General features: G+C 42.2%; 1 protein-coding gene across 1 annotated transcript in view; it reads left to right on the top strand.

The window, feature by feature from the left end:
- Iqub (IQ motif and ubiquitin domain containing) overlaps positions 1-13,452 on the top strand; it is a 57,289-nt gene that overhangs the window by 2,077 nt on the left and 41,760 nt on the right. The window contains exons 2-7 of the mRNA XM_021638772.2: positions 749-1,152; positions 3,590-3,724; positions 7,019-7,180; positions 7,267-7,439; positions 8,092-8,247; positions 10,664-10,874. Of these exons, the coding sequence (XP_021494447.1) occupies positions 753-1,152; positions 3,590-3,724; positions 7,019-7,180; positions 7,267-7,439; positions 8,092-8,247; positions 10,664-10,874 (1,237 nt within the window). The 5' untranslated portion in view covers positions 749-752. The remainder of the gene's footprint in view (positions 1-748; positions 1,153-3,589; positions 3,725-7,018; positions 7,181-7,266; positions 7,440-8,091; positions 8,248-10,663; positions 10,875-13,452) is intronic.

Genomic DNA, 13,452 nt, shown 5'->3' with positions numbered 1-13,452 from the left:
CGCCTTATTTTTTATATATTTGTGTGAGTCCAGGTAGGTATTGATGCTATAATGTGAGACAGTGTTTCTAAGCACATTATGAAAGTTGGAAACTCAAGCAAAAAGACTATTAAATTTCACTACCAAAGAATCTAAAACTTCATTGGAATAAAAAAACCAATATAACGTTAGGTATCTTTGCAGTACAATAAAAATACACAACAAAGGGATTTTTTTTTCAATAAAAAGATGAAAGGAAAAAAAGGGGGGCTGCACTATGGTGTTGAATTTTAAGAAAATAATTTTATGAAATTTAATGGAGATCTGCATTTTTTTTTACTTTTTAATTATAAGAAATTTTTTGTAGTGTGTTTAAACTTGTAAACAAAGATGATGATGTAAGCAAAGATGACAAAAACAACAGATTCTCCTCCCCCCAAATGCTCTCAAAAAATATCATATTCCAAATTATATTTTAAGGTTCTCGCTTATTTTTAATTTTCTGTAATCTTTAAAATTGAAATCTCATCTGATGCCTGTCACTAGTAAGAAAATAAATAATAAAAAAGGAAAGTACTGGTGTTTCAGGTGTCTGAGAGCTGTGTGGGCATGTGCCCAGGAACTGGACTTTCAGGCTGAGTCATATCCTGTGGTCCTGGAGAACCAAACCTAAGTCCTCCACAAATGTCTCTAACCACAGAGCCGTCTTCCCAGCCCCAGTGAAGGAACTTTACATGTGCTGTAACTTTAATCATTTGCCTTAATTTAGGAAAATGTCGGACTCTGAGGAGCTCGTCGCTCCTCAGAATGCAGACGACTTGGCAGCTGACAGGGAAGTAGCTGTACCCGTCATCAGTATTCCTCATCCTTCTGAAGAAGTGGAAGAATTAGATGATATTTATGAGCAAGAATTCGAAGCAGAGAACTTCGCCGCCGAGAGCGAGACACCAGACGTGCGGAGTGAACAAAGCATTTCAGCTGAGAAATTTGATTCCAGACACAGTGTGCGGTTTGGGCCCTCTGCTAGCACGAGTGTGAGTATGCAATCTCTGGATCAAGACCAGCAGCACCTTGATTACCGGACCTTAGAAGAAGACTCCTTATCATTTCTGAAAAAAGTAAACGTCGTAAAGGAGAACGTGTGGATGACAATGAAAGAAACTTCAACAACAGGTACCAGCTGCAGGGGAACAGATACTTTATTGCTTTGTTTCAAAGGGTAGTTTTTTTGTTTCATTTAAAATTCAGTTGAAAGGTTTAAAAGTTCAGTTAAAAGGCTCTGTCTCAGGGGAGGGGCATAGGAGGAGAAGAGGGAGGGGAGGATGGGATTGGGAGGAGATGAAGGAGGGGTCTACAGCTGGGATACAAAGTGAATAAATTGCAATAATAATAAAAGTTTTTAAAAGTCTCTCTCTTTCTTACTCTCTCTCAGTGTGTATTTCAAATAGAGTAAATAGGAATAGGTTCTGAGTATAGTCGAATATTTTGGCTTGCAGATTTGGAGTTAATTATTGCACATAGCTAGTAAGATATAGTGTGTAACTAGAATACAGATCCTCCTTTGCATTTGCTATTCCCTTATATACCACGGGTTTTGTTTGTTTGTTTGTTTTTTTGCTTTGTTTTGTTTTTTGTCTTCCTGGTACAAACTGTATATACAGCTCAGAAAAAACATTTTGGCTTTCATTGTAGGTCAGCTTTTTCATATTTTCTATTATTATTATTATTATTATTTATTACAATTTAGTTACTTTGTATCCTGACTATATCCCCTACCCCCATCTCCTCCCAGTCCCACCTTCTCTCCCTCTTCCTCCTCTATGTTCCTCCCCTAGTCCACTCATAGGGCAGGTCCTCCTCCCCTACTATCTGAACCTAGCCTATCAGGTCTCATCAGCACTGTCTGGATCCACTTTCTCCGTGGCCTAGTAAAGCTACCTTGCCCGGGGGTTGGGGGGGTTGATCAAAAAGCAGGCAATTGAGTTCATGCTAGAGGCTGGCCCTGTTCCCTGTACTTGGGAACCCCATGGGAACTGAGCAGGGGGTCTAGGTCCTCTCCATATATGGTCCTTGGTTGATTCATCAGTCTCTGCAGGGCCCAGATTTTTGATCTTCTTGTGAAGCTCCTGTCCTCTCCAGGTCTTTCTCTCTCCCCCTTCTTTCATAAGATTCCCTGCACTCTGCCCAAAGTTTGGCTATGAGTCTCAGCATCTGCTTTGATACCCTGCTGGGTAGAGTCTTTCAGACGTCCTCTGTGGTAGGCTCCTGTCCTGCTCCCTGTCTTTTCCCCTGTCTGATATCTATCCTGTTTGCCCTTCTGAATGAGGAGTAAGAATCTTCCTTCAGCTTTAATTTGACATACACAGAACAATGTGGATCTCATGTAGGTGTCACCATTACTTGATAACAGAGAGGGGGCAGCAGTGCCGTGGTAACACAGCTGCTGACTCCTCTTTGCCAGTGAGTTTTGAGAATGCCCACCTGTGACAAAAAGAACAGGGAATCCAGTTTAACAGCAGCAACAGTGTCAGCAGAGAGGGGACAGGGGTGGGAAGAGAGGGAGAGAGAGGCCCACACTGTCATCCTTAGCACTGATCAGTGGTTCCCTTAAATCTTTTAAGGACCTCACTCAGCTTGAGCCAAAGTATAGTTTATAACTTCAACATAGAAAGAAATTTCTGAGCAAGCCAAGATGCTGCAGAGTTGGAGACTTTATTAAAGATAATTTACTACAGGACTTAAGCATGAAAGTTAGAAGAAAGAGAGACCACTCAGGGAAATGAAGCTACATGGAGAGCATGGAAGTGGAGTCCAGGAACAGAGTGCTAATTAATTGCCCTATCATTTGCCATATATACCGTTTCTTGTGGTTTTCAAGTAGCACCTCAAAATATTCCTAAGAAAATTCTATTTCCTTTTCTCTCTCCCTTGATAAATGAAGTTATTGGATGGCTTCAGAGGTGCCTTGGATGGAATTATAGTTTGATAAAGCAGAATCAGAAGCCAGTAGGATTACATAGCAGGGTTCAGTTTATGTCCTTTCTCCGAATATGGGGTGTCTAGTGCGATTCCTAGAGGACTGCAGGCGTAAAGCTGGCTGGGAGACAGGCTGTCAGCACTGTCAATTGTGCTTGAATTCTTGCTTCTCACCCAAGGAGTGGCAGCCATCTGGTTGGGGAGGGGCTTCTCTTCCTTCTCACGTCCCTGGAGCGTCCCCTGTCTCCTTACTCAACCTCAACAAGAGCCTTTATTTTTGTGAAATGTAGCTCTGGAATACACAAGTGGCACATCAGATGATCCGTGCATGCTGGGCCTGCACAAGGCAAGAGTGACCAAGGGCAGGGCAAGAAGATAAAGTGAGCCAATCTCACCAGATGGGGCTCAGTAGCTCTCACTTTGGTTACTCCACATAAATTGTTGGTGACATTTTGGGGATTTCAGTGATTCCGGATATTGTAACTTAAACCAAAGGCATCATGATAAAACAAAACAAAACAACAACAACAACAAAAAAAAAAAACTGGCTTTTGCTACCCTCTTCTGTAGCTATAGGTTGCAGACCCTTGCTGTATTTGATGACAATCATTTTCTCTCTCTCTTTGTTTTACAGTAAAAGTTGTACTTATTCCTGTAGGCCAGGAAATTAAAATGCCTTTTAGAGTTGATGCCCCACTTAGACTCCTCAAGGACCACTTTTCACACTTGCTATGCATCCCACGGCAAGCATTGCAACTGACACTTTCAGGTAAGTGGGCAGGCTAATGAATTTATCAAGACTGTCCTGGTTTTCACATGTAAATTACCAAAGTTCCTTGATCTCAATATATCTTTAAAATAGCCACCAAGGCTTGAATATTACAGAGGAAGGAACCTGGGTGGCTATAGGATGTTTCAGACAAAAAAAAAAAAAAGTGATAATTATTGGAATAAATCCTAAAGAGGTTGGGGACTTGTAACCCCTACAAGAGTGAATGAACTCCAAATGTTAAGATTTTGGGAAAGTGTCAAGAAGTTTTGAGTGTGTGGAGGGGAAATGAGATTGAACAAAAATAGGTGATGAACAAGAACATACAGAGCACAAAAATGGTAGTTTCTGAGTTTTTCCATACATTAAGGTAATTTTCACAGTGTAAATCTTACTTACATTTTGTGGATGTTGTTGAAAATATCTGCTTAAGTTATTCATCCTTATGTTGCAATGAGATAACTTGTTCATAACTGTGGGAGTCTACCAGGTTAGTGTAGCTGACATGTTTACACAGGACACATAGGAACAAATCCCAATGTTTTCACTAAAATCCTTTTTCTATTGACCTATAAAGATGTTACACGTAGTTTCCAGAGAACAAATTTAGTTCTAAGTCAATTTTTTTTAAGGCGGGTATGATGGCACAGCAGGTCAAGACACTTTATGCCAAACTACACAACCTGAGTTCTATCCCTGGGACCATATGGCGAAAGGAGAGAGCTAACTCCTTCAAGTTGTCCTTTGACTGTCACTTCTGTGCATGACATGCACACACATACTTGCAGGCAAGCACCCATGTGCATGCGTGTGCACATGCACACACACACACACACACACACACACACACCGAATCAGTAAGTGAATAAAAAATGCAACAAAATGTTTTAACCCCCACAAGAGTGAATGAGCTCCAGACGTTAAGATATAGTGAAATAGCCAGTTAAAGGTTGATTGGGTAAACTAAGCTCAAGTTCAGAGTGATTCTCAACAAAAACAGTAGCGATGATCACAAAGATTGGCATGCCGGGTCCTCAGCAGGTCAGCACCTCTGCAAAATACTCTGCTTATTTTATCATCAATGTATACCTAAACCATTTGAAGGGGATGCTATTGCCAACCCTTTGGACAGTAAACTCAGGGAACCTCCTTAAAGTCAATGCACTTTGATGTGGTGGAGCTTGAACTGCGTGCCATCAAAGAGGGCAGTTTAAACTGCGGGACCTTAACTCAAATGTGAAGGCTAAAATTTGAGGCTAGAAAAAGCTTAGAGATCCGGTAAAGGACACAGAGTGAGCTCTGTTTTTGGTGTTTTATGACCAACTGTTCTTCTTTATAGTCACCTTACAACCTCTGGGTAGCAAGTTTATGTCAGTACCGAACAGAGCACTGTGAGATTCTATGCCAACCAACGATCCTTCAAAACAGGTGCTTTCTTTGAGCATGAGGACTGTAGCTCAAGCCTGATGGTCTGTGGCTATGCTAGAGAAGAACACAGAGATGAAGAAAGCTCAGGGGGTGTGCGTTAGCTTGCTGTGGCTATTGTAATGGCTGATATAACCCAGAGGTGCAAAGTAAATGTCCTTGACAGTACTAGAGGACAGAGGCCTTACGTCTTTTTCAGTGGGGTCCAGCTAAGGTGCTTGTGGATCTGTTCTCTCTCTGGACTATCTAGTGGGAAATCCACTCCCTTGCCACTCCAGCTTCCAGAGTTGCAGTCCTGGCATTTAGTGCTTCCTTGACCCTTCATCCATCCTCAGAGACACATATTTAGGCAGATGTCACTTTGCTTCTGTTGTACTAACTTTTCCCCTAAGTCTTTTCCTCCTCCTTTAACAAGAGTACATGTGATGCAGAGCACAGCTAGGTAGTGGGGATAAGCTCTCCATTTTGCACCCTTAATCAAACCTGCAGTCATTGTTGCTGTGTAAGTTTAGGTCTTAGGGATCAGGACAGGGGCTACTCCTGGTGCCATAATTCACTTAACCAGGAACCTACTGCTATGACTAGACCAGCTGCGGAGCAAGTTTCAGAATCCTCCCCACTGCTGGGCTTACAGATATGCGGAAAGCACATTACCAGCTGGACCAGTCTTAGCTCTTCATTGTATTTTTGCATCCCACCAACCAGAAAAGGATTAGCTACTTAACTCAATACACCGGTGGCAGTGCAGAGCAGGAGAGAATGCATACAAGTTGAAGCCATGTAATAGAGACATGGCGTTCGTTGAATATGGCTTTGTTAGGAGAGAAAGGGAACGAGGCAGTGTTTTTCTGCACGGGAGAGTGGATCAGCTTGGAGCAGAGATCTGCTTGCTTGCTATTCTGGATTCTAGATCGACAGATTATGCTTCACTCACTTGGACATGGCCTGCGTTATCTTTTGTGTGGAGTAAACATTTAGTACATGACTCTGCTCATACTGTAGGGAGGGTTTATATTCAAGTGCTTTTAGAGTTTCATGGTTATTGGGTATTTATATCTTTGAAGAACTGGAAGATAGCTCTGTTTGTAACGCAGCATTGCTTCATAAAAGCCACTAAGTATTCCCATCATGGCGTTTTTACTCTTTATTGTTTTATTTAAACCTACTCTTACACTGTAACCCAGCCTACAAGTCACTATATAGCTTAGGTGGGACTTGAACTCCTAGGTTGATAACCCTTTTGCCTCATCCTTTCCAGGAGTAGGATTAGCCATGAGTCACCATGGTTGGCTTTATTATTATTTTTTTACCTATGTAATCACATGCATTCTTATGAGACAACATGATGCTTCAGTAAGTTATACAATATGAACTGATTAAAGCAAGGAAAATGAAATTTCCATCTCTTTATTTCTCTTTCAGTTATCTATAAGATATATCAAATTATAGCTCCTGTTTTGTGGACTTGTCTGTACTAACATTATAGCAGGAGGTAGAAATCATTAATATTACATTTAGTAATTTACTGACATGTGTACTTTACAAGCACCTTCGTGATTCTCCATTTCCTTAAAATGTGATCATCTGGTTGGTCACTGCATATAATGGTGACTATGGCTAACAACATCTATTATATACTTGAACATTACTAAGACAGTAAAACTTAAGTGTTCTCACCACAGAAAGTAAGTGTGCGAGTAATGGATTTGTTGGCTTGACTTAACCATTTCACAACATGGGCATGTGTTGATTGAAACATCATTTGGTACAAATTAAACACACACACAATTTTCTCCATTTAAAATAAAGAATAGACAGAAATATCCATTTCTTTGTCATAAAAGAACTCTGACATTTTCATTTTCTTAGGCAACATTGTTGGCAACAATGATACTCTATTACGATTTGGAATTAAGCCACAAGAAGCTGCTCAGGTAGAGATATGTTCCACCCAACCTGAACAATATCCAGTCAAGAGGATAGAGGGCTTGAGCGAGGGCTCCCAGATAATAACAGTCACCATACAGACAAGTGAGTCCTCTGACGTCTTCCAGATCAAGTACTTTAGTGTGTCCTGGTGTTGAACTTGCCTTCAGTCTTGGCTTTCATCTCCTTAGGCCTTGATAACTATGAGGAGATAGCTGTTGAGATAATAAAATCTGACTTCCACAAGCCATTTCTTGGTGGATTTAGACATAAACTAACAGGAGTAGAATTTCACAATGCTGGAACACAAACCGTACCTAAGAAGATTCCGGAAAAGCCCAATCTGTTTTGCAGGGACACCCAGGTAATGCCATTATCTTCCTGTTTATGTTATGTGACATTATAAAATCAGCAATCATGTACTGTATGGCCCCTCAAATATTTTAAGTTGTGCCCCAACCTGCACAGCTTTGGGGTTTACCTTGCTGTGGTGACAGGTAACGAAGAGAAGGCAGAAAAGCTGGGGACAGATGTGTCAGATGCTCTGAGAGAGATGCCCCAGCAGCCCAGAAACTCGGTGCATTTATTACACAGCACTGAAGGAGGCTTGTGCAGCCGAAGAAGGAGCCAGCCAATCTCACAGGGCTGACCAGGGGAGCAGTCTGGGTTGCAGTATCTCAGAGGAGGAAGCTGAGGAGGATATTTTCTACACACAAACCTTCCTTCTTTAACCAATGGATGTTAGGCCTTGCTCTTGCCCTGAGCCTAACCTCGGGAAGGCCCTGCCAGTTCCATGGGACTGAGGCACTGGGGTCTTTGAAATGGCTGTGCTCATGTCAATAATACATACTCACTCAGGACTTCATCCACTCCCCGCACCGTAACCTGTATGACAACTGAGATGACGAAAGAGAGTAATGTAAATGTGTAGAAACTCTGCACTTGCAGATGTTTATAAGAGTTTCTTTACTATAGAAATTATGCAGTGGGTGCTTACTTGAATGTTTTTATTTTAGACAGTTTTTCAGAGAAAAAAGTTGCAACAAACTACAAATACAACATCCACTCAGATGACTAAAATTGGTGTGTATGTATCAAACTTGACTGATAAGCTGCTCAAGCCGTCGAGGTACTTTTCAGCAAAACAGTACCATGATATGAGGCTGCGTGCGGTAAGACAGTGTTCACGGGGGTCAAACAGTGAAAATTACCTGCTTATGCCAATTATTCTCTGGGTATTTTTCTAAGCCATGGCATATTGGGGAAGAACAACATGGGTTTAAGTTTAAGTCCCCCCCCCTTTTTTTTGAGACGGTGCTTCTCTGTATAATGGCCTTGGCTGTCCTTGACTGTTTTTGTAGACCAGGCTGGCCTCGAACTCACAGAGATCTGCCTGCCTCTGCCTACCCTAATGCTAGGATCACAGGTGTGTGCCACTATTGCTACTAAAGGCAACCATCCTGAATGTCCCTCCATATAAATAACCAGAAATTAAAGTTTTTTAAATTTTTATGTTTTTCTTCATTCCTTCAGGCAGGAGTGAGATGTTTCAGTCTCCCTGATCACAAGTGGCAAAGTTCTTGACGGCTTATAGTTTTTGAGGACAAAGTTTCTCAATAAGAGAAAAGTAGTCATTCAAAGAGAGGGGTTGCTCTGACATCTTAAAGATACAGAGTCTTCCAAAGAAATACTGCTTTTTAGTTTTTGTTCTTGTTGTTTTCTTCTGATTGTTACTCTTATTATTAGCTGACTTCATTAGTGCCATTAGCTTGCTAGCCTTTGGTTTCTTTACTTCTTTTTAAATCTTTTTTCTTTTTGAGACTACAGAATAATTGCATTTCTTCTTTTCCTTTCCTCCCTCCAAACCTTCCCATATACCTCTCCATATTCTCCTTCAAACTCATGGTTTCATTTTTCTCTAATGTTTTACACACACACACACACACACACACACACATTCTCTCTCTCACACACACATCATCATCATCATCATCATTATACATTCGCGCTGTATAATGTTAGTGGTCCATATATTTTCAGGGCTGACCATTTGGCACTGGACAACCAATTAATGTGTTCTTTTCCTGGGGAAAAGCCATCTCCCTTGCTACCAGCTTTCCTCAGTTTCTTATAGTTCTTTATGTAGGGCTGAGGCCCGTTGGACTTTCCCCATCTGTATGCATGGACTACATGACCACTTCATGGCATAATAAAGGGCAAGTTTTTTTTTTTTTAATTGTAGATATGAGAGCGAAGACAACAGAGGTATCTGGAAGAGATAGTAGACTGGACCTGGCCAGAATAGAATCAGGAGAGAGCAGAAGAGACAATGGGAGAGGATGAGATATGAAGACCAAGAGAGGCCCAAGCCAGAGAGTGCCTAGCCTAAGTAGCGGGGTTCTAAGACTGGGTATCTGGGGAAGGGAAGCCCATGAGCTAGTGAAGTTCAGGAAAGGGAAGAGGCTTAGTGACTTAGTGGTGATAGATTCTCCTCCAGTAACCATGACTTCAGCAGCACTGAGAGTCGTTAGCCAGGTTTCCAGTATCAGGCGCTGTCCCCCTCTTGTAGAGAAGGCCTTAAATCCAGTGATGCTCCGTTCCCCAGCAGCTCTGGAGTAGCACCAGGAAAAGCTACACTGGCGGAAGTCCCTGGATACTCACTGATGGTGTCAGTCTGGGCCCTGTTTTGATAATTGCCTTTACAAGTGGTCCTCTCCACAAAAGAACACTGTTCCTTTTGTTCTGTGAGGGGCCTTCCTTCTCTTTTGGGGGCTCTTTAAAAATGGTCAATTATTCTTTGGTGTATTCTCAAAGGAAATTCTGATGTGGTCAGTAGGACCAAAACGGAAAATGCCCCCCCCCCCCCCCCCCGTCCTCCAAGGTTAATTATCCCTGGGAAGCCTGGGGACATGTCCCACAATGTCATGTAACTGTGAGGAAATTAGCTGTTCTCATCTTCAGGGAGACCAAGGAGACTCCATTGTGTAGACTGTGTCTAGTTCAAGTCTTCATGGGGGAGGGTCTACACCAAGGAAAAATTTTCTTCACGCTTCCAAATAAAATAATGGTCTAACCGTAAGAGACTCAGCCTGCTTTTGATGACATACATGTGTACCTCCTTGAAATGTGTTTAGAAAATGCAATTCTGTTGTAAATATGTGTTTAAACTTGGAGCCACTCGTAAGCTAGAGACAGTTATGATTTCTAACTGCTGTAATGTTTACGGAACTAGTCTTGGGCTAAAAACTTCCTATGGCTGTTGCATATGAGAGAATGGTTAGTTAGTTATCCAAAGCCAGGCATGGAGGAAAAGCAGAAAGAAGATTTCCATCAACTTTCCCTCTAGAGTCTGTGCTCTTAAGCACTTAAAATAGTCTCACAGCAATGTACTGCTAGATGTGAAAGCTGAAGGAGAGTGGGACATTATTCCTAGCCCTTACATTACTATGCATAATGCCTCAGAAAGAATTAAGACCAGGCTGACAGTTTTGTTTTGCTGTAGACTTTGAACTGAAGCAACCATTGTTGCTGTTCTTTGTGTTCTGGTCAGCCAGTGACACCTTTTGTTTCCTTCCGACTGAAACCCAGGTGTTGGTGATACAGACCAACTACAGGCGCTGGCACGCTAAGTGCTATGTGGACAACTTAAGAAAACAAAAGCAACAAAGATTGGAGTGGGAAGAGGAGGAAGAGCTCAAGAAGGTCAGAGAAAAGGAAGACTGGATACAAATGGACTATTACCGCAGGCACAACCCTAAAACAAAAGAAGATTTTGAGCTCCTTTACAACGCTCTGGAACGTAAGTGCTGTAGGAGTTTTGCAGGATAGACAGAATACATGGGAACAAAAGAAAGACACCATTGTTGTAGGGAGTAGTCTTAGGGACCGAGGTTAGAGAAATCTATAAAATTCACACACACGAGTATACATATATTTATAAACATATGTATGTGTATATTTATATACATATACACAGGGATATAAGTGGTTGTCCTGGAATTCACTATGTAGACCAGCCGGGCCTGTGTGTGTGTGTATGTGTGTGTGTGTGTGGCCTGTGTGTGTGTGTGTGTGTGTGTGTGTGTACACGCATGCGCGTGTGCCCCACTGTGTGTAAGGAGGTTTGCAGGGGACAGCTTCTTCTTTCTATCATGTAGGTCCCAACAGTCAAACTCAGATTGTCAGGCACGGCAGCAAATACCTTCACCCACCAAACCTCTTGCCAGTCCCAGTGACTGAGTCTTTCTTTAAAAATATGCTTTAAGCCCCGTGCAGTGGCTCATGCCTGTAATCCCAGCACTTAGGAAGACAGAATCAGACAGCTCTCTGTATGTTTGGGGCCAGCCTGGTCTACAAAGTGAGTCCAGAACCGCTAAGGCTACACAGAGAAACCTTGTTTAAAAAAAAAAAACCAAAAAGTTTTTAATTCAAATAGAATTATAACACCTAACCCACCTTTACTCCAATCCTTTCCTCCTACCCTCCCTCCAGCCCTTCCCAATCTCACTCCCCCCCAAGTTGAAAGACTGCTTTTCTTTATTACATATATATGCATAATGTGTGAGCACAACCCACCGAGTCTGTTTTGTTATTTGTATGTATATACGTTCACAGCTGACTCTGCATGGGACCACCAATAAGGAAGAGGCTAGCTCTCTTTCTACCAGCAGTCACTAGTTGTCTGTAGCTTTGTCTGGAGGTTGGGCCCCATGAAAATTTCTCCCTTTCCTGCTAATGTACCCATTGATGCTGCAGCTTGTTTATGGATCCATTTCCAGGAGAAGCTGCTTCACTGCGGACTTCCTGGTGTTCTGCCTAGTGCAGCCTTTCTGCTCCCTCTTCCATGCGTTCCTTGAGCCATAGATGCAGGAGCTGTTAGATGTATTTCTAGGAACTGGGCTCCCCATGGTATCATGTCTGATTCTGGTTTTCCATGATGGTCTCCATTTTTGGTAAAGAGAGGCTTCTTTGGTGGGCATAGTAGCTTGTCTGTTTTTGTGGTTACTCTCTATTATATAAAGATCAATTCTTTTAAATTTTAATAAATTTATTTATTCACTTTACATCCCGATCAAAGCCCCCTCTCTCCTCTCCTCCTTGTCTCACTCACCCTCCCTCCTCCCCTCTCCCCTCGTTCCTCAGCTAAGGGGATCCCTCACATGCACCCCTGCTCAGTAAGTCAAATCAAGACTGAGAGCATCCTCTTCCCCTACAGCTGGGGGTGGGGGGGGGAGAGGGCAGCCCCACCAGGGGGAAGTGAGCAGAAAGCAGGAAACAGAACCCATGACAGAGACAGATCCCAACTTCTTGCTAGAGGACCCGTATGAGCTGCGCGTCTGCTGCATCTGTGTAGGGGGCCTAGGTCCAGGCCATTCATGATTCTTCATTGGTACTTCAGTCTCCACATGGCCCTCTGGGCTCTGGTTAGTTGGTTCTGTTGGTCTCCTTGTGGAGCTCCTGGCACCTCCGGGTCCTTCTAACCTTCCTCCCACTTTTCCACAAGACTCCCCACACTTCTCCCAATTTTTGGCTGTGGGTATCAGCATCTGTTTCAATTAGCTGCTGGGTGGAGCCTCTCAGAGGCTCCTGTCTTGTTCTCTCTCTTCAGCCACTTCTGATGTCTATTCTATTTCCCCTTCTGAGTGAGAGTTAAGCATCCTCCCTTGGGTCCTCCTCATTGATTACTTTCTTTGGGTCTGTGAATTGTAGTGTGTCTATCCTATACTATATGATTAAAATCCGTCATAAGTGAATATATACCATGTGTATCTTTCTGGGTCTGAGTTACCGCACTCACGATGACCTTTGCTAGTTCCATCCATTTGCCTACAAATTTCATGATCTCCCTATTCTTAATAGCTGAGTAGTATTACATTGTGTAAATGTGCCACAATCTCTGTAGCCATTCCTCTGTTGAGGGACATCTAGGTTGTTTACAGATTCTGGCTATTATGAATAAAGCTGCTACGAACATGGTTGAACAAACGTCCTCATTGAATGGTGGAGGATATTTCGGGTATGTGCCCAGGAGTGGTATCGCTGGGTCTAGAACTATTCTAAATTTTCTGAGAAAGCACTGGATTCATTTCCAAAGGATCGATTCCTGATTTGATGATTCAATAGAGAGGATTGTTAGCTATGTTTCTTCAAAAAAAAAAAAAAATCTAATGATCTATTATAGCAGGGATCTATGAGAATGATCTTCCAAATCACATATGGATTAGCTAAAGATGTCAGCATTATTTTGTCCTGTTGATGGACAATTGTGAAAAAAATATCAGAAACCACCAAATTCTGCCCTTTCTGCTTGTTAATAGTGTTAAGTTGAACCTCACTTTCCCGAACTCTGAACAGAATACAACAGTTTTAGTTAAATC

The sequence above is a fragment of the Meriones unguiculatus genome, chromosome 21 (assembly GCF_030254825.1).
Source record: "Meriones unguiculatus strain TT.TT164.6M chromosome 21, Bangor_MerUng_6.1, whole genome shotgun sequence".
Lineage (NCBI taxonomy): Eukaryota > Metazoa > Chordata > Mammalia > Rodentia > Muridae > Meriones > Meriones unguiculatus.
The sequence above is the reverse complement of the archived record's forward strand: the minus strand, read 5'-3'. Positions and strand labels throughout refer to the sequence as shown.